The 21,368-nt window shown below is 50.3% G+C and overlaps 1 protein-coding gene across 2 annotated transcripts in view; it reads right to left on the bottom strand.

Annotated features, from left to right (window-relative positions):
* Positions 1-2,807: 2,807 nt before the first annotated feature.
* LRRC46 (leucine rich repeat containing 46) overlaps positions 2,808-21,368 on the bottom strand; it is a 28,845-nt gene continuing 10,284 nt past the window's right edge. For both annotated transcript variants that reach the window (XM_029572518.1, XM_029572519.1), the window contains 3 exons: positions 4,276-4,345; positions 3,948-4,102; positions 2,808-3,704 (listed from right to left, as the gene is read on the bottom strand). In XM_029572518.1, coding sequence (XP_029428378.1) covers positions 3,244-3,704; positions 3,948-4,102; positions 4,276-4,345 — 686 coding nt within the window. In that variant the 3' untranslated portion in view covers positions 2,808-3,243. The remainder of the gene's footprint in view (positions 3,705-3,947; positions 4,103-4,275; positions 4,346-21,368) is intronic.

Raw genomic sequence — 21,368 nt, 5'->3', positions numbered from 1 at the left:
GTTCTAACTCGTCCCCAAACAGCAGTTTCCCCTTGAAAGGAAAGGATCCAAGTTTGGTTTTGGAAGAAACGTCAGCCGACAAATGTCGGAGCCACAGAAGCCTCCTTGCAGACACTGCTGAGGACATAGTCCGAGCCGAGGTGCGGAAAAGATCGTACAAAGCATTACTCGTATAGGCAACTGCCGATTACATGCGTTTTGCTTGCTCAGCCTCCTCTGGAGGAAGGTCCTGAGTGGTGAGCAATTGTTGAATCCAGCGGAGTGTAGCTCTCTGCATAAGGCTGCTGCAAACAGCAGCCTTATGTAGAGCTGCCCTCACCCCAAGCGCGGAAACCTCAAATATGTGCTTGAGCCAAACCTCCAGCTTCCTATCCTGGAGATCCTTGAGAGCTGCCCCTCCGGTCACTGGGATGGTGGTGTGCTTGGTGTGACGGCCGAGTCCACCTTAGGAACTTGAGAAGCTCCAAGGAATCATTGGGTAGCAGGTAAAGTTTTTCCATAGCCCTGCTAACCCACAAAGAGGCTTCCAGAGCATCCCATTCTTAGGACATAATATGGAAAAGTTTTGGATGAAAAGGAAAGGTTAGAGGAGGAGATCGTAACCCGGACAACACTGGATCGCCCGAGGAAGAATCCATCACTGGCTCGGGAGCCAGAATATCTAGTTCTTGTAGTACATGTGGGATTAAAGGGTCCAGTTCCTCCTTGCGGAATAAGCAGAGTATCTGTGGATCATCACCTTCCACTGGAGCCGTGGTATCCACGTCATCGCTTAAATCCACTGTGGATGGGTCCGGTATCGTGGGATCCGGAGGCGTGGCAGGAGCTCGTAGCTCCTGGGTAGGAACTGGATGGGGAAGCCTCAAACCAACAGGTCCCTGGTCCCCCTCCGGCCTGAAAGTCTTTGCAGGTGGAGGCTGTGCCTCCCAGTCAGCCTCAGCCTCCATATATGCCTTGTGGAGCAGCAAGACAAACTGGGAGGAAAACGGGTGCTGTTGCTTTAAGGGCCCCCCCCCCCGTGGGAGGAGCTGGGTCCGAAGGCAAGGCTGGAGGTGGAGTCAAGGCAGGCTGTGTAAAACGCGGCCTTTGAGGGCTCAGAGCAGCGGGGAAAGTGGAGGGAGATCTCCTCCCTCTGAGTTATCGGGACCTGAAGCAGGCAAGATGGCCACCGTTCCCGTGCCGAGCAGGGGCGGGGTAGGCCTCTGCCTCGGCTGACCAGCTCCCGCACTGCGGGAGCGCGACAGGGGCTGACTTTGGGCGCAAAATCGGCCGCTGCGAGGGCCCCTCGCCCCCGGGAATACATCGGGAGCAGAGGCCCTTGTGGGAGAGCTGCGGTGCTGACTCACCACAGGACTCACACCGGGTCCCTCGCGGCATGGCAAACGTGCGAAAAAAAACATAAGTGCAGGAGAGTGAAGAATTCTACCCCTTCCGGAGGCCCGGGAGAAAAGCAGCAGGCTAGGGCTGACTAAAGTAAGTAAAAAACCACCTAGTGCTCTTTCAATAGAACTTTTTATTTTTATTTGTTAGTCAGCCAACAAGCAGGGGAATCCGCTTCCCTGCAACTATACTGCACCCACCAGAGGAATGGGAACGTCTCTGGGTCTGTCAAAGGGGGAGAGGGACCGGCCCACCGGTAAATCTCCCCCCTAGTCACCGGGCAAGGGCAAATTTCTCCGGTTATAAAGGCCGTAGGCACTGCCTAGCCTTGCCTGCCTGGGAAAGTTCAAAATGATGACAAAAATCTTTTTTTTTTTTTTTTAAACTTACAGTAAGTTGATCTAGCCAGAGGAATAAGGGTAGACACCAAATGTGCCTAATAACTATTCAAGAATCATTAAAAATTAAGAAGGATCAGGACCGCAGGTTATGCTATCCTCTCATCTGCTGGCGCCAGAGAATACTGAGGGGATCGCAGGCAGCACACTTGCTTATCTAGGGGGTGCTTTTCAGCTTTTCTCTGACTCCATCTGCTGGAAGGGAGGCATAACCCAGCAGTCTGGACTGATCCTGGGACATACAGGGAATAATCTTTACCCAAGTTTGTCAGATTTAGGCTAAGCAATCCTGTTACACTTTGCTCCCCTTACACACAGTAATTTTCAGTGCCTATGGATAGCAGTGTCAGGTACTGGGAGGGGGGGAGCCTTTGTAAATCTTGTGGGGAGAATAGAGAGAGGACAGTATGTGGCACTGTCTGCCCTGGGAGGGCTGCATTGGTAGGGTCATCTGCAGGCTGTTCCTGCTGCCTCTTTGGAAAATGTTTACTAAATTACAGTGCTATGAAAAAAGAAATCCACTCCCATTGGAGCTTTGGTCAGAGTAGACTGTGCATTGTAAGTCCTGAAACCTTGATGAAAGAACTGAGCACAGTGAAGAGACTGAAAAGGTGCAGTGATACAGCCCAGTATGCGAATGGTAATCGCAAGACAAGGTGCAATGGATATGTGCTACGGAGCAGCTTCTCACTGTGCCTTCTGCCTTGCTGCACCATATTTCTGGAACAATCTTGCTGCGGGTGCATCATGTCCCTTCTCTGACCATATTCAAATCCATCTGAAAAATCTACTTTGCTTTTAAACCCTAAACGCTGGCTCTCCCTGAGCAGAGCCTTGTTGATTTTAAGCATACTTTCTAAAATAACTTGTGAAGCATTTTTTTTCTGCAAGTCTTGAATAGATTGTAAGCGCTACAGCGCAGGGACTCTCTCTTATAGATACGTATAGCCCAGCACTACTGAAACAATAATGAATTAGTAGTGGAGAAGTCTGAGCACAGATAAACCTCCCCAGCGATTACACTTCAGAAACTTTTGAAGTGCAATTTAATATGAACTAAGAAATCTGACAGTTCCATGGTGCCTCACCAACAGTAACAGAACGTTAAAATGCACAACAAGGCTAGATTACACCAGGAGAGGTCTCAGCATAGACATGGTTTGAAAAAAAATGTTATATCTAAATAGTCCCCCAATGGCTCATCTCTTATGCTATGGGACATTTTTATCCAACACAAGATGAGAACCAATATAAATCTCCATTAGGAAATGTCCGGATCTGGGATTTGGCTTTCTGGCCTCTACTTATAAGACTATTACAGGATAAAATCTGAAGCTGCTGCCGCCATGTCCCTGAGAAAGGATAGATGAGAGTGGCGCCAGGCTTGTGATCATTAGCAATGTGTGCAAGGCTTGTGCTCAAAGTCTCAGGTTCCCTGCCTGGAGGTCTGTTTTCCATATGTCCTTCATTTTTCCAGGCCTAGGGCTGCTGTTTTAGATGATGGGATATTGGTTCTTGCCTTAACAGGTTTAATTGTTCCTACAATGTCTTTCTTAAGCTGCAGAGTCTCCCTTCTCATTACAGGAGCCTTCACACTCACACTTTTCACAGACCCAACATGTGAGATGCATTCACGAGCCACGCATGGCTTAGACTTAGGTTTGTTTGAGGTCCCAGGAACTCTTGTGATATGGAATTTTACTTCTGTAGCTCCTTTCACACCACTTGCTACCGAGTTTGGAGCTGAAGGGTCTTTCATGGGCCTTTGAGGCTGTTCAAGGTTTACTTGCATTGCAGTCTGCGTGCCATTCCAGGGCTGCAGCAGGTCACATAACTCATCCACCCGGGCCTGGTGCTCCCTCTGTGCATCTGTCATCCTCCTCACTGAACGTCCCCATAGCATCTGATGCAGAAACTCAAAAAACCCTGTAAGGAAAACAATAGGAATGCAGGAATTATCCTTTGTTCATGCTTCAGAACCCATTCCAGGGGCAACTAGCGTTACTCACTATCCCATCCTCTCCTCAGTGCCCTCCCAACCATGGTTGAGAATCCACCATCTCAAGCAGAGGGAGAATTATGGACATGCTGAGCCTTGTATCATTCTAGCAATAAGTGGCACGGATTTGAGCTTGAAGTCCCCAGCAGCCACACATACAAGCACTGTACCTTTATCTGTATTTAATGGACAAAGAAATTCTGTAAAATCATCATCACTATCAGGGTCAACATCGTTCTTCACTGCCGGTTCTTCTCTTCCCTTGCCTGGTACTGGCTGCCCGTCTAGCTCCTGGAGGTGGGGCAGTCTCCCCATTACCAGCTCCCTGAAAGAAAGAAGTCTGTTACACAGCTCATTCAGTTTGTAGTTGGGGCCGGAGAGTTAAAGCTTCTCTTTGTTTTCCCGAAAGACTTTAGAACTCTGTCACTTGTCTCATCCAGAATGCAAGCTGCTGCTATGTCTCAGACACACACACATCAGCACACTGCAGTCTTTCACCTGTAACCTTTCTTCTTTGTGCACCCATTTCCTGTTAGATGAAGGATCAAGAGGCTTGGTGGTAGCTCACCTGCACACACAAAAGTGGATAAAAGTCAGGCAGTAGCTCTCATTTCATTAAACAAAGAAACCCCTGAGCAGCCCTCACAAACAGGATTACCTGGGGGAAGGTCTATTCAAAAGCAGCAGATACAGTGTCCAGGGAACAGCCCTGGCCAAGGGTTAACTCCCTCCCACCCACCCCTAAGTTTGTATTTCTGATATAGTCTTCCTAAATACATAATTGGCAACAAGATATATTAGTAAATTGGTATTACCTCAGGTGTTAACCACCGTATTACCAAAATGAGGACTATACAATGTAACTATTGTGGAGCCTTCATTCTGAGGGAAATCATCTGGAAACTTAGGACTTGCCCCATTTGTTCAGAACTCTCTTCCTTGAAAAAGGAGCTGGCTGAAGTTAAAGCTGAATTAGCTTCAATGAAGAAAGGCTCACCCTCTTTACAATTATCAGCAATTAATTCCCCATTACCACAGAAAAACAAAAAGTCAAGGATTAAGAGATTTACAGTGGGCTCAGGTAGGATAAGACCCGTAACCCACAGGCACCCATTCTTGATAGCTGTGCAGCCCACAAGTCTACTACCCCCACACTCACACAGGCCATTAATGAACTCAAAAAACAAGATTACAGTGGGCTCTGGTAGAATTGAACCTGTGATGCAGAGACACACCCTGTATCAGGTGCAACAAGTACAAAAAGCCCTCTCTGTGGTAAATACTGAAGAAGCTCTTGAGAAAGTGATAGAAGTGATATCTGAAAAGAGAGAAGAAACCCAATGCATAAAGAAAATCCAGATCCATAACCAAAGGAAAAAGGTCATTGTGCTGGATGAATCTGTCATCAAAGGCACTAATCCCTTCCTTTGCACAAATGCAAAGGGGAAGGGTGAAGAGAACAACAAAACTCAACTAAATTCACAAAGGAGTCCAGGAACAGCAATAACCTGAACAAGGAAAGCTGGAAAGCTATGAGCACAAATGCTCGTAGTTTGGGCAATAAAATCCCAGATCTGCAAGCCCTAATGATAGAGGCAGACTTAGACATTGTTGCTGTCATGGAGACGTGGTTCACGGAATCTCACGATTGGGATACAGCAATACCGGGCTATAACTTGTTAAGGAAGGACAGAGAGGATAAGAAAGGGGGGAGGAGTGGCTCTTTATATCAGAAACAATATCCAAGCAACTGAGCTACAAGGAAGATGGGGCAATGAAGAAGCAATATGGGCTGACCTAAAAAAAAGATGGGACATCCATTTTTATCGGAGTGGTTTACAGGCCTCCAAACCAAAAGGAAGAGCTGGACAGAGATCTGGTTGAAGACATCCAAAAGATAGGAAAGAAGGGAGAAGTGGTGATCGTTGGAGACTTTAATATGCCAGATGTAGACTGGAGAATCCCATCTGCAGAATCTAATAATAGTAGAGAAATAGTGGATGCCCTGCAAGTAGCTTTGTTCAAACAAATGGTAATGGAACCCACAAGAGAAGGAGCTATACTCGACTTAGTGCTCACTAATGGAGATAATGTCTCTGATGTCCAGGTGGGCGCCCACCTCAGCACCAGTGATCATCAAACGGTATGGTTTAATATCACAAAAAGGATACAGAAAAGAAGCACAAAGACCCGAGTTTTGCAGTTCAAAAACACGGACTTTGATGAAATGGGGAAGTACTTGGAGGAAGAATTAAAAGGCTGGGAGAATGAGAGAGATGTGGATCAACAATGGACCAATCTAAAAGGAGCAATTACCAAGGCAACTAATCTATATGTTAGAAAAGTAAAGAAAAGCAAAAGAAAAATGAAACTATCTGGTTCTCAAAGGAGGTGGCTGACAAAATAAAGGCTAAAAGAGCAGCGATCAAGAAATATAAAAGATCCCAAAGGGAGGAGCACAAAGAAGAATATCTGGTAGAACTGAGGGAGACGAAGAAATTAATCAAGACGGCAAAAAGTCAAGCGGAAGAGAGGATTGCCAAGGAGGTAAAGAGAGGTGACAAAACATTTTTCAGATACATCAGTGAAAAGAGAAAAGTGGTATAGTGAAATTGAAAGATGGAAAGGATCAATGTGTGGAGAGAGATGAAGAAATGGCAGAAATATTAAATGAATACTTCAGTTCTGTGTTCACTAAAGAGGACCCTGGAGAAGGACCGTCGCTAGTTAACAAGAAACTGGAGGGGAGTGGAGTAGATATAACTCCATTTACAGTAGAAAATGTATGGGAAGAGCTGGAGAAACTGAAAGTGGACAAAGCCTTGGGGCCGGATGAAATTCATCCCAGGATACTGAGTGAGCTCAGAGATGTGCTGGCGGGTCCGCTGTGTGACCTGTTCAATAGATCCCTAGAAACGGGAGTGGTGCCGAGTGATTGGAGAAGAGCGGTGGTGGTCCCGCTTCGCAAGAGTGGGAACAGAGAAGAGGCCGGTAACTACAGACTGGTTAGCCTCACTTCGGTGGTGGGAAAAGTAATGGAGTCACTGTTGAAAGAGAGAATAGTGAACTATCTACAGTCGGGAGAATTGCTGGACCAGAGGCAGCATGGATTCACCAGGGGAAGATCCTGTCAGACAAATCTGATTGACTTTTTTGATTGGGTAACCAAGGAATTGGATCAAGGAAGAGTGCTCGATGTCATCTACTTAGATTTCAGCAAAGCTTTTGATACGGTTCCACACAGGAGACTGGTGAATAAAACGAGAAGCTTAGGAGTGAGTGCTGATTTGGTGACCTGGATTGCAAACTGGTTGACGGAAGAAGACAATGTGTGATGGTAAATGGAACTTTCTCTGAAGAGAGAGACGTGTTAAGTGGTGTACCGCAAGGATCAGTGTTGAGACCGGTCCTGTTCAATATCTTTGTGAGCGACATTGCGGAAGGGATACAAGGTAAGATTTGTCTTTTTGCGGACGACACTAAGATCTGCAACAGAGTGGACACGCCAGAAGGAGTGGAGAGAATGAGACGGGATTTAAGGAAACTGGAAGAGTGGTCGAAGATATGGCAGCTGAGATTCAATGCCAAGAAGTGCAAAGTAATGCATATGGGGAATGGAAATCCGAATGAACTGTATTCGATGGGGGGGGGAAAGGCTGATGTGCACGGAGCAGGAGAGGGACCTAGGGGTTATAGTGTCTAATGATATGAAGTCTGCGAAACAATGCGACAAGGCGATAGCAAAAGCCAGAAGAATGCTGGGCTGCATAGAGAGAGGAATATCGAGTAAGAAAAGGGAAGTGATTATCCCCTTGTACAGGTCCTTGGTGAGGCTTCACCTGGAGTACTGTGTTCAGTTCTGGAGACCGTATCTACAAAGAGACAGAGACAAGATGGAAGCGGTACAGAGAAGGGCGACCAGAAAGGTGGAGGGTCTTCATCGGATGTCATACGAGGAGAGATTGAAGAATCTGAATATGTACACCCTGGAGGAAAGGAGGAGCAGGGGTGATATGATTCAGACCTTCAGATACTTGAAAAACTTTAACGATCCAAAGACAACGACAAACCTTTTCCGCCAGAAAAAAATCAGCAGAACCAGGAGTCACGAGCTGAGGTTCCAGGGAGGAAGACTAAGAACCAATGTCAGGAAGTATTTCTTCACGGAGAGAGTGGTGGATGCCTGGAATGCCCTTCCGGAGGAAGTGGTGAAGTCCAAAACTGTGAAGGACTTCAAAGGGGCGTGGGATAAACACTGTGGATCCATCAGGTCTAGAGGACGTCTATAAAGAGGAGGCAGCAAAACACTGCACGGAGCGGCAGTAGCCACAGAGGCATTCACGGAGCGGGATGCCAGTGGTTGGTGTTCCACCTTCACGGAGCAGAAGGATGGAGGGCTACCATCTCCAAATTAAATAAAAAAAAAAAAAAACAAAAAACATGGGTGGGTAAGAGTATGTAAAATTAACAGAGTTCATAGGCTATAGGTATTACCAATTATTAGGCTTATTCAATATTTGTTGATAGTTAATGTGGCTTTCAATGCATACTTCACTTTCAATGTATATCCAGCATAGCTCTCTGCTTCAACGGCAAGGGAGAAGAAAAACTAATACGTCACGTATATCCAGCATAGCTCTCTGCTTCAACGGCAGGGGAGAAGAAAACTAATACTTCACGCATATCCAGCATAGTTCTCTGCTTCAACGGCAGGGGAGAAGAAAAACTAATACTTCACTCATATCCAGCATAGCTCTCTGCTTCAACGGCAGGGGAGAAGAAAAACAACCAATAAGGGCTGAATAACATAGTCTGGTTAAACAAATAAGTATGGGTGTAGCTTACTTGTTGCGGCAGTTACTACCACTAACTAATCAAGCTTGATATTTCACTTGGATGCAGCTCCATCACTGCTCTCTGCATTAATGGTGGGGGTGAAAGGGAAATAGAACCAAGGGTTGCTAAGAGCCAAGAGAAACAGGTAAGTATGAAAGGAAAGAAGTGTGAAGCTTGCTGGGCAGACTGGATGGGCCGATTGGTCTTCCTCTGCCGTCATTTCTATGTTTCTATGTAGGATGAAAGGAAAATTGGTGCTTACCTGCTAATTTTTGATCCTGTACTACCACAAATCAGTCCAGTCTCCTGGGTTATGTCTCCATCTGGCAGGAAGGCAAAGTTTTACTGACACTTAACCATGTGTGCCACCTGCAATTCCTCAGTATTAATCTGTACCCAAGCAAAAATGAAACCGCCAAAATTTCAAAAACTTGAAAATATACCTCAACAATACTGTATCCCATGCTATAAAAACAATGAGCAGACGACTCTCCCCCTCAATAGAATGGGAGGGTTCTGGATTGATCTGTGGTGGTACAGGAACGAAAACTAGCAGGTAAGAACCAATTTTCCTTTCCCTGTATGTACCCAGATCAGTCCAGACTCCTGGGATGTACCAAAATTCCCTACTCAGGGTGGGACCTGGAGAGTCCCACTCGCAGCACACTTTCGCCAAAGGATAGGGAACCCATACTTCCCACATCCAGACAATAGTGCCTTGCAAAAGTATGTAGCAACTTCCAAGTTGCTGCCCTGCAAATCGTCTGTGGAGAAACCAGCTGAGCCTCCGTTCACAAGGCTGCTTGAGAATGCATAGAATGAGCATGCAAGCCCTAAGGAACCGGACGACCACTAGTAATATAAGTAAATCCAATAGCCTCCTTAAGCCATCGTGCAATAGTAGTCTTAGATGCTTTTAAACCTCTATTTGAACCACTCCACAGAACAAAGAGGTGATCCGAACGCCTGAAGTCATTAGTTATCCTGAGATACCTCAACAACGTTCTCCTTACATCTAACAGCTTGAGCTCCCTCGCGTGGGGAGTGGATGCATCCACCTCAGGAAAAGCTGGAAGCTCCACTGATTCACTTGAAACAGCAATATCACTTTAGGTAAAACGGAAGGTATCGTCCTCAATGACAAGCCCGAGTTCAAAATCTGAAGGAACGGATCATGGCAAGACAAAGCCTGCAACTACATATTCTCCCAGCCGAACATTTGGCCACCAGAAAGACAACCTTAAGAGTCAAGTCCTTAAGTATCACCCTTCTAAGCTGTTCAAAGGGAGCCTCACACAAACCGCTGAGGACAAGATTAAGATTCCAGGATGGACAAACTCTCTGCACTGGCGGCCGTAAATTCCTTGTACCGCTAAGAAACTGAATCATGTCTGGATGAGCAGAAATAGTAGAGCCTTCTATTTTGCCACAAAGACATCCCAGAGCTGCCACCTGGACTTTAAGCGAGCTCAAAAGACAACCCTTTGGTCAGACCTGCTTGAAGAAAAGCCAAAATATCAAGCACTGAAGACTTGAGAAGTCGAACCCTGTTAGCTGAACACCAGGATTCAAAAACCTTCCATACCCTCATGTACGAAAGATTAGTAGACTTTCTTCTGGCCTGCAACAAAGTAGCAACGACAGCCTCAGAATAACCCTTATGTCTCAACTGCCGCCTCTCAAAAGTCAAGCTGCTAGACAAAGGTGAGCAGCCTGGTCTGAAAATATGGGTCCCTGATGAAGGCCCGCTAGGTGACCAAAATGAATCTGGCTGTCCACGGTCAAGTTGATTAGATCCGCGAACAATGGACAACGTGGCCATTCCAGAGCCACCAAGACCACTTTGCCCTGATGCTTTTCTATTCAATGCAAAACCTTGCCCACGAGCAGCCAGAGATAAAAGACATAAAGTAGAACTTCCTGAGGCCAAGGCAGTACCAGTGTAGACACCCTCTGCCCCGTGCTCTCTTCTCCGGCTGAAAAAAACAAAACACTTTGACATTCAGATGAGTTGCCATTAAGTCTACGTGGAGGGAGCCCCACCTCTCGTGAATGAGCTGCATCACGGACTCAGACAATTCTCACTCTCCCAGATCTAACATTGCGACAAGTAATCAACTTGAATGTTTTCTACCCAGGCAATGTGAGATGCCGCTATTCGCTCCAGGTGGTGTTCCGCCCAAAGAATCAGCTCTTGAGATTCCTGGGCCACTGTTCGACTCTTGGTTCCGCCTTGCTGATTGATATAAACACAGTCATTGCATTGTCCGAGAGAACCCTCACTGAACGACCTCTCACTAATGGCAGAAATTTTTGTAAGACTAAGCAGACTGCTCTGCTCTCTAACAGATTGATAGACCAAGCAGACTCTTTTCACAGACCGGTAACCCTGAGCAGACTGTTGCTGACAAACTGCTCCCCAACCAGAGAGATTAGCATCAGTAGTGAGTATTACCCAATCCGGAACTTCGAGGTCTGCCCCCTGAAGGAGACTGGGACCTAGAAGCCACCAGGACAGACTCTCCTGAGCAACTCCCTCAAGTGGCAAAGGAAGGTGAAACTCCTTCAAGACCGGGTTCCACTGTGCCAAAAGAACCCTCTGCAAAGGTCTCATATGTGCAAACTCCCATGGCACCAAAGCCATAGAACCAATAACCTGCAAGTAGTCCCAGACCTTGGGCATCATCAACCCTAACAAGCACTGAATGTGCCCTTGAAGCTTCCGAACACGCTCTTCCAAAAGGAACACCTTGCCTGTCAGAGTATCAAATCGAGCTCCCAGATACTCCAGGGACTGCGACGGTTGCAGGTGACTCTTCGCCAAATTCACCACCCAGCTGAGTGACTCGAGAATACCGATTAAACTTCTGGACCAACTGGTGACAAAGAACCTCCCACTTCACCATGATAAGCCAGTCATTCAGATAAAGCTGCACCAGAACCAGGCTGGGCTTGATGGACCCTTGGTCTGACCCAGTATGGCATTTTCTTATGTTCTTATGTTCTTGACGCAAAATCGCTGCCACCACCACCACAATCACCTTGGTGAAGGTGCGTGGTGTCACGGCCAACCCGAAAGGAAGGGCCTGAAACCGAAAATGCTGCCTCAGAATCATGAAGTGCAGAAAACGCTGCAAGTGGATGAATGGGAAATGTGTATGTACGCTTCTGTTAGATCCAGAGACGCCAGAAACTCTCCCTTGCGAACTGCCGTTATCACTGACCTTAGGGTTTCCATCCAGATATGTGGAACCTTGAGCGCCAGATTTACCTTTTTTAAATCCGGAAAAGCGCCTTCCTTCTTTGGGACCAATAAGTAAATGGAATATCTTCCCATGCGAACCACCTCGCGGGGAACCGCAATTGCCGCTCCCAGCAGTCGCAGATGGTCCAGTGTCTCCCGAACTGCCACCTGTTTGTTTAAGGAACTGCAAGCAGAAACTAGAAACAAGTCGTGAATGGGATGAGCAAATTCTAAAGCGTAGCTGTCCTTTACCACACTGAGAACCCACTGGTCCTGAGTAATCCTGGCCCACTCTTCACAAAACCACGCCAGGCGACCTGCTATAATAGGAACGAGGGAGTGAACCAGCCTCACATCATTGCAAGGACTTAACTCCGGCTGCACCACCCCCGGCGGTGCCCCGAAACAGTCTTCGGGCATCCTGAAAGGACTGACACTAGGTCTGTCCCCAAACTGCCTTTGCGGACCTGGCACTGCTCTTGCCGGATGAGTCCTCCTATTGACCCGAAAGCGGGAACGCACTTCAAAAAATCTCTTGCCCTTAGGCTTATCCTCCGGTAACATGAGGACCTTATTGTCCTCCAGAGACTGCATCAACTGCTTGAGGCCCTCACCAAAGGCAGTGAACCTAACTACGACTTGGAGGAAACATCCGCCAACCAATTACGCAACCAGAGCAACCTTCTGTCGGAAACTGCTGATCCCATAATCTAAATATGAACCAAATCATACAGAGCATCCGCACCATAAGCAATTGCCACTTCAACACATTCGGCCCTGTCCGCCTCCTCGCCCGACTTCGGCAGGCTTTCTTGCATCTGTTGCAACCAACACAGACAAACATGCTGCATAAAGCTAATACAAATAGCAGCACACAAACCTAGAGCAGAGACCTTGAAAATCCTCGAGCTGTACTTACAATTTACGATCCTGTACGTCTTTCAACGCTGTGGACTCTACCACCGGGATAGTCATCCTTTTTATAACTGTGGAAACCGCAGCATCAACTTTAGGCAGGGCAAAAAGCTCCAACATCTGTTCAAGCAATGGATAAAGCTTCGCCATGGCCCTTCCCACCTTTAAGCCAGAATCGGTAGTTCCCCCCTCTGTTTTCACCAGCTTCCTAATGGACTTGTGATAAGGGAAGGTTGTTGGGGGACATCGAATCGCATCCAGGACTGGATCTGCCCCCTCCAAATCAGAGTCCTCCTGGGCTATTTTAACCCCAAGTATCTGAAAAGCCTGAAGAAGTAAGGCTTCTAGTTCCTCAATCCTAAAAAGACATAGAAACATATAGAAACATAGAAATGACGGCAGAAGAAGACCAAATGGCCCATCCAGTCTGCCCAGCAAGCTTTCGCACTTTTTGTTTCTCTCACATACTTATCTGTTTCTCTTGGCTCTCAGTAACCTTTTTTTATTCTATTTCCCTTCCACCCCCACCATTAATGTAGAGAGCAGTGTTGGAACTGCATCTAAGTGAAATAGCTTAATTTAGTTAGGGGTATTAACCACCGCAATAAGCAAGCTACACCCATGCTTATCTGTTTATTCAGACTGTGTAATTCAGTCCTTGTTGATTGTTGCCTGAATATAGATCAACCTTTCTTCATTCTCCCCTGCCGTTGAAGCAGAGAGCTATGCTGGCTTTGCATTGAAGTGAAATATCAGACTTGCTCCCCTGCCGTTGAAGCAGAGGGCTATGCTGGATAAGTGTGAAGGGTTAAACTTCTTACCCTGCCGTTGAAGCAGAGAGTTATGCTGGATTTGCATTGAAAGTGAAGTATCAGGTATTTTTTTGTTTGGGGTAGTAACCGCCGTAACAAGCCAGCTTACTCCCCTGCTTTTATGTGGTTGCAAATTCTTTTTTTCCACATTTCCTCTTGCCGTTGAAGCATAGATCAATGTTTGAGTCGCATTATTGAATAAGGATATTCATCTCCAGGTAGTAGCCATCATTCCCTCAAGCCACCCCCATGCCTCTTCTCTTCATTCACATCCTCTAGACTTTATGGATCCACAGTATTTTCCCACGCCCCTTTGAAATCCTTCACAGTTTAGGTCTTCACCATTTTCTCCGGAAGGGCATTCCAGGCATCCACCACCCTCTCTGTGAAGAAATACTTCCTGACATTGGTTCTGAGTTTCCTTCCTGGAGTTTTAAATCGTGACCCCTGGTTCTGCTGATTTTTTTGCAATGGAAAAGGTTTGACGTTGTCTTTGGATCATTAAAACCTTTCAAGTATCTGAAAGTCTGTATCATATCACCCCTACTCCTCCTTTCCTCCAGGGTGTACATATTTAGATTCTTCAATCTCTCCTCATAAGTCATTCGATGAAGACCCTCCATCTTTTTGGTCGCCCTTCTCTGCACCGCCTCCATCCTGTCTCTGTCCCTTCAGAGATACGGTCTCCAGAACTGAACACAGTACTCCAGGTGAGGCCTCACCAAGGACCTGTACAATGGGATAATCAGTTCCCTTTTCTTACTCGATATTCCTCTCTCTATGCAGCCCAGCATTCTTCTGGCTTTAGCTATCTCCTTGTCACATTGTTTCGCCGACTTCAGATCATTAGACACTATCACCCCAAGGTCTCTCTCCTGCCCCGTGCACATAAGCCCTTCTCCCCCCATCGAATACAGTTCTTCCGGATTTCCACATCCCATATGCATGACTCTGCACTTCTTGGCATTGAATCTCAGCTGCCATATCTTCGACCACTCTTCCAGTTTCCTTAAATCCCGTCTCATTCTCTCCACTCCTTCCAGCGTGTCCACTCTGTTGCAGATCTTAGTGTCATCTGCAAAAAGACAAACCTTACCTTCTATCCTGTCCGCAATGTCGCTCACAAAGATATTGAACAGGACCGGTCCCAACACCGACCCTTGCGGCACTCCGCTCAACACCGCTCTCTCTTCAGAGTAAGTTCCATTTACCATCACACATTGTCTTCTGTCCGTCAACCAGTTTGCAATCCAGGTCACCACCTTGGCACTCACTCCTAAGCTTCTTATTTTATTCACCAGTCTCCTGTGCAGAACCGTATCAAAAGCTTTGCTGAAGTCCAAGTAGATGACATCGAGCGCCCTTCCTTGATCCAATTCCTTGGTTACCCAGTCAAAACATTCTATCAGATTTGTCTGACAGGATCTTTCCCTGGTGAATCCATGCTGCCTCTGGTCCAGCAATTCTTCTGACTGTAGATAGCTCACTATTCCTTCTTTTAACAGCGACTCCATTACTTTTCCCACCACTGAGGTGAGGCTAAAAGAAAATTATTACTTACCTGCTAATTTTCGTTCCTGTAGTACCATGGATCAGTCCAGACAGTGGGTTATGTCCCCAATCCAGCAGATGGAGTCAGTCAAAGCTTCGAGGGGGCGTCACCATGAGTGCTACTACCCCCTCTGCAGGAGTTCAGTATCGAGTATATCCAAGCCCGAGTAAACCAAGAACCCCCAAATTGGATCAAGTTTAAGGAACGGCAACAATCAGCCGTATAACCTAAGCAACAAAACCGTGCCCGTCCCACCAACGGGTGGGAGGTCAAAAGGTCAGCGTGTCAACCCCAAAACGGAACTGTGACAAACAGTGAAAAACTGAGAAATCGTGAGAGACAGAAAGTACTACCATCCCGTAGAGGTAAACCAGTCGAGCAGGAGTAGGACACAAATGCGGTGGGCGTCTGGACTGATCCATGGTACTACAGGAACGAAAATTAGCAGGTAAGTAATAATTTTCTTTTCCCTGTACGTACCTGGATCAGTCCAGACAGTGGGATGTACCCAAGCGTCCCTAAACCGGGTGGGGTCCTGCGAGACCCGCTCGTAGAACCTGCTCACCAAAGTGTCCAAAGACCGAGGAAGCGAGGTGAAGACGATAGTGTCTGGAGAACGTGTGTAACGATTTCCAGGTGGCCGCTCTACAGATTTCTTGAGAGGAGACCGAGCGGGTCTCCGCCCAAGAGGCCGCCTGAGAGCGTGTAGAATGCGCAACAATACCGGGCGGGGGAGCCCGCCCCACCCCAATGTAGGAAGCGGCAATGCCAGCCTTCAACCATCTGGCAATGGTCGTCTTCGAGGCCTGAGCTCCCTTCCGAGGGCCGGACCAGAGGACGAAGAGATGGTCAGAAATCCGGAAATCATTCGTAGCCTCCAGGTAGAGGCGCAGGGTGCGCTTGACGTCCAGAAGCCGGAGAGACCTTGGCTCCGAAGAGGAGAAGGAAGGAAGCTCCACCGTCTGATTCACATGGAACGCGGACACCACCTTCGGGAGAAAGGAGGGAACAGTGCGAATTGAAACCCCGGAATCCGAGAAACGGAGATAGGGCTCTCTGCACGACAGGGCCTGCAGCTCCGAGATGCGCCGAGCGGAGCAGATAGTCACCAGGAACACCGCCTTGAGAGTGAGATCCTTGATCGTCGCACTCCGCAGTGGTTCAAACGGAGGTCCCGACATGGCCCGTAGCACCAGGTTGAGACTCCAGGAGGGACAAGGATTCCGCACCGGCGGTCGCATGTGTTTGACACCCTTGAGAAAACGGAGGATATCTGGGTGTTGTAGCAGGGAACCTCCGTCCCGCAGGAGCGAACCAAGGGCGGCCACCTGAACCCAGAGTGAGTTGTAGGCAAGCCCCTTGTCCACCCCTGCTTGCAGAAACTGAAGGATCTGAGGAACCGAAGCCTCAGTGGGACTCGTGTTCAGTCCGGCACACCACAGCTCGAACACCTTCCAGACTCGCACATAGGCTACCGACGTCGAAGTCTTTCGAGAACGCAGCAGCGTTGACACTACCGCCTCCTGGTAGCCCCGGCGCCGAAGGCGGTGCCTCTCAAAAGCCAGGCCGCAAGACAGAAGAGTTCTGCCTGGTCGAAAAATACCGGGCCTTGGTGAAGGAGGCGGGGGAGATGTCCCAGACGGATGGGTCCGTCGAACACCAGTTGGAGCAGGTCCGCAAACCAAGGTCGTCTTGGCCACTCCGGAGCGACGAAGATCACCGGTCCCTGGTGGGCCTCTACGCGGCGGAGTAGTCTTCCCACCAGTGGCCACGGCGGGAACGCGTAAAGAAGCAGGTTGGCCGGCCACGGGAGTACGAGAGCGTCCACGCCCTCCGCTCCTCGCTCTCTCCGGCGGCTGAAGAACCGGGGAGCCTTGGTGTTTCGTGCGGACGCCATGAGATCGAGGTGGGGGGATCCCCACCGCTGAACGAGCAGCTGCATCGCCTTGGAGAGGGACCATTCCCCGGGATCCAAGAGCTGACGGCTGAGGAAATCCGCCTGTACGTTGTCCACGCCCGCGATGTGCGAGGCCGCCAGGCGGGCCAGATGCCGCTCCACCCACTGCATCAGCATCTCTGCTTCGAGCGCGACCTGCGGACTGCGAGTGCCGCCCTGTCGGTTGATATAGGCCACCGTCGTCGCATTGTCCGATAAAATCCTGACCTCCCGGTTCCGGAGGAGTGGCAGGAAATGCTGGAGCGCTAATCTGACCGCTCTGGTCTCCAGTAGATTGATGGACCACTTCGATTCCTCCGCGGACCACGTCCCTTGCGTGGCGCTGCGGTCGCAGACCGCTCCCCATCCTACGAGACTGGCGTCGGTGGTTACCATGACCCAATTTGGCAGATCGAGAGACATGCCGCGGGCCAAATTCTCCGGATTCATCCACCAGGTCAGACTGTTCCTGGCAAACTGCGGCAGAGGGAGGAGCACCTGGTAGTCCTGCGAAAGCGGCTTCCAACGGGATAGAAGCGCTCTCTGTAGAGGCCTGAGGTGCGCAAATGCCCAAGGGACCATGTCGATGGTGGAACCCATCACCCCTAGGAGCTGCAGATAGTCCCAGGAGGTGGGAACCGATAACGCAGAAAACCGTTGTATGTGTTCCCGCAGGGCTTGCGCCTTGTCCTGACGTAGAAAAACCGCGCCCAGACGGGTGTCGAAGGTCGCCCCCAGGAAATCCAAGCGCTGCGAGGGTACCAGGGAGCTCTTGGAAAAGTTCACCACCCATCCTAGGGACTGCAGAAACTCTATGACTCTGGCCACAGCCGCCTGTCCATGCCGAAAAGACTTCGCTCGGATGAGCCAATCGTCCAGGTAAGGATGGACTAGAATCCCCTCCTTCCGCAAGGCCGCCGCTACCACCACCATGATCTTGGTGAAAGTGCGCGGAGCCGTTGCCAGCCCAAACGGGAGAGCCACAAACTGGAAATGTTGATCCAGGATCTTGAACCGTAGAAGACAGTGATGCTCCCGGCGAATGGGGATGTGGAGGTAGGCCTCCGTCAGGTCCAAGGAGGCCAGGAATTCCCCGCGATGCACCGCCGCGATCACGGACCGCAGCGTTTCCATGCGGAACCGAACCACCCGGAGTGATTTGTTGACTTCCTTCAAGTCCAGAATGGGCCGGTAGGATCCGTCCTTCTTTGGTACCACGAAGTAGATGGAATAATGGCCCGAGCCCACCTCTCCGAAGGGCACGGGCGCAATGGCGCCTATCTCCCAAAGTCTGTCCAGGGTCAACTGCACCGCCTTTCGCTTGGTGTCCGAGCCGCAAGGGGAGAATATGAACCGTCCCTTTGGAGCGCGGACAAACTCCAACGCGTAACCTTGTCCGATGGTATCCAAGACCCACTGATCCGAGGTGATCCGCGCCCACTCCTCGTAGAAGAACGCCAGCCGCCCCCCGATCCTGGGGACGGCGGAGTGGGCGAGCTGAACATCATTGCGAGGACTTGGGAGAGGGTTGTCCAGCTGCGGGAGCGGGACGCGCGGGGCGGCACCCGCGAAAGGAGCGAGACCAGGGCTGAGACCTGGGGGCAGAGGGCCTGGCTGCCGCCGGTCTGTAGTTCCGGTAGCGCCGTTGCGCCCTGGCTCTGGTCCGAGAGGACGAGAACGCCCTGGTGGAGCGATACCTGTCTTCCGGCAGGCGATGAACCGCGTTTTCCCCCAGCGACTTGATGATTTGATCCAAATCCTCCCCAAACAGAAACTTGCCCCTGAATGGCAGGGAGCCCAGACTCGACTTGGAGGACGTGTCCGCCGCCCAGTTGCGGAGCCATAGGAGGCGGCGTGCCGCTACCACCGAGGCCATGGAGCGGGCGAGGACCCGAAACAGGTCGTAGGAGGCGTCAGCCCCATACGCAACCGCAGCTTCCAGTCTATCCGCCTGGGCGGCCTCCCCGGCCGGTAGGACCTGAGAGGTGAGCAGCTGTTGCACCCAGAGAAGGCTGGCCCGCTGTGCCAGCGAACTACACATCACCGCCCGCAACCCTACCGCGGAGACCTCGAAGACCCGCTTGAGGAAGACTTCCAACTTGCGATCTTGCGCGTCTCTTAAGGCCGCTCCCCCCGTCACTGGGATGGTCGTCCTCTTCGTGACCGCTGTCACCGCGGAGTCCACTTTAGGTACCTTGATGAGATCGAGAAAATCTTCTGGCAGCGGGTAAAGCCTCTCCATGGTCCGGCTGCCCTTAAAGGAAGCTTCCGGGGCATCCCACTCCCCGGTGAGAAGCTGAAGGAAAGACTCGTGAATGGGAAAAGCCCGAGCCCTCGGCCTCCGGGCTGCCAAGACCGGATCCCCCTTCTTTGAGGAAGTGACCACAGCGGGCGCTACGGGCGCGGGCGGCTCCGGCGGTGGATCGAGGTCCAACTCCTTAATAACTTGTGGAAGTAGGTCATCCAGCTCTTCCCTCTGGAACAGACGCAGCGTGTGCGGATCATCACCCTCTGAAGTGGAGTCCCCTTGACCCGGATCCGCCGGGTCCGATCCAGGAGAACCTGGTCCTGTGCCCGCAGCCCCCGAGCCCACCGGGAGCCGGGCGCGAGCGGGAGGTAGGGGGGCCCCCACACCCGCCGGAGCGGGGGGGGCCGGGGAAGGTATCGAGGGCCGCGGTATCTTGTTTGGAGGAGGTCCCGTGGGAGCCTCAAGGCTCTGCAGATATGCAGTGTGCAGCAAAAGGATAAACTCTGGGGAAAACCCCGGTCTACCCGAGGGGGGCTCCGAGGGGGGGGGCCCCGGGGAACCCTGCCCCTGCGGGACTGTCTCCGGGTCCGATTCCGGAAGTAAGAGTGGAGGAGATTCCCCAGCATCCCCGGCCCCAAGCGCTGCCTGTTCCCCTTCAGGGCGCGCAGTATATAAGATGGCCGCCGTTCCCGCCAGGAATGGGGGAGGGGCCGGCCCCCGCCGCCCGGGCAAGCCTGTTAAACGAGGGAAATCGATGAGGGGCCGCGAGGTGCCTTCCCCCCCGGGGAGACACCTCGCACAGATGCCCTCCCTCGAAATCCGCGAGCCCGGCTCGCCGCAAGCAGAGCAGCGCGCTGGCCGCGGCATCGGAGCTGTCAAGGAAACAGTCCCGGCAGGTAAAAAACCACCCGGCAGAGCCTCGGGGGGGGCCGAGAACGGGAGCGCCGCTGTGGGGGGGCCCGGACGGCCTGCACAACCCGCCGAAACCGAAACGGCACCGCGGGGGGGGCCTTCCTGGCCGCGCGACCCGCCAACGACGACCTCCCTGCCTGCCTCCGCAGCCCACGAGGAGCCGCGAAAATGGCCGCAGGCAAGGGAGAGAACGCGGAGAGGCCGGTCCTACTGGCCTCCGCGAGACCCTCCGTCGAAGACAAACTGCAGGGAAAGAAACAAAACAACACTGCACTTACCCCGCTCGCAACGAGAGAAGAAGGAGAGAGCAGACAAACACAGAGGGAAGCCACGCCTCCCAATTAGAACCCTCTAACTCACTTTACACTTTTTTTTTTTTTTTCAAACAAACTTGATCCAAAAAGAAGTAGGCAGAGAGAAGAAAACCAGAAAAGAAATATAAGAAATGCCTAAGGTAATCGGGAGCAACCCGGATTCCCTACTCGCATCTGCTGGAGTCAGAAGATACAGAACTCCTGCAGAGGGGGTAGTAGCACTCATGGTGACGCCCCCTCGAAGCTTTGACTGACTCCATCTGCTGGATTGGGGACATAACCCACTGTCTGGACTGATCCAGGTACGTACAGGGAACCGGTCTGTAATTACCAGCCTCTTCTCTGTTTCCACTCTTGTGAAGCGGGATCACCACCGCTCTTCTCCAGTCACTCGGCACCACTCCCGTTTCTAGGGATCTATTGAACAGCTCACACAGCGGACCCGCCAGCACATCTCTGAGCTCACTCAGTATCCTGGGATGAATTTCATCCGGCCCCATGGCTTTGTCCACTTTCAGTTTCTCCAGCTCTTCCCATACATTCTCTACTGTAAATGGAGTTACATCTACTCCATTCTCCTCTAGTTTGTTAACTAGCAATGGTCCTTCTCCAGGGTCTTCTTTAGTGAACACAGAACTGAAGTATTTGTTTAATATTTCTGCCATTTCTTCATCTCTCTCCACACATTGATCCTTTTCACCTTTCAGTTTCACTATACCATTTTGAACTTTTCTCTTTTCACTGATGTACTATCTTCGGGTCATCCCCCTCGGTGACCGGGATTCCCTCAGGATCATCCACTTGACCCACATCTCCTGGCCA

Source organism: Rhinatrema bivittatum, chromosome 12 (genome assembly GCF_901001135.1).
Source record: "Rhinatrema bivittatum chromosome 12, aRhiBiv1.1, whole genome shotgun sequence".
NCBI lineage: Eukaryota > Metazoa > Chordata > Amphibia > Gymnophiona > Rhinatrematidae > Rhinatrema > Rhinatrema bivittatum.
This window is presented reverse-complemented; position numbering and strand designations above follow the sequence as displayed.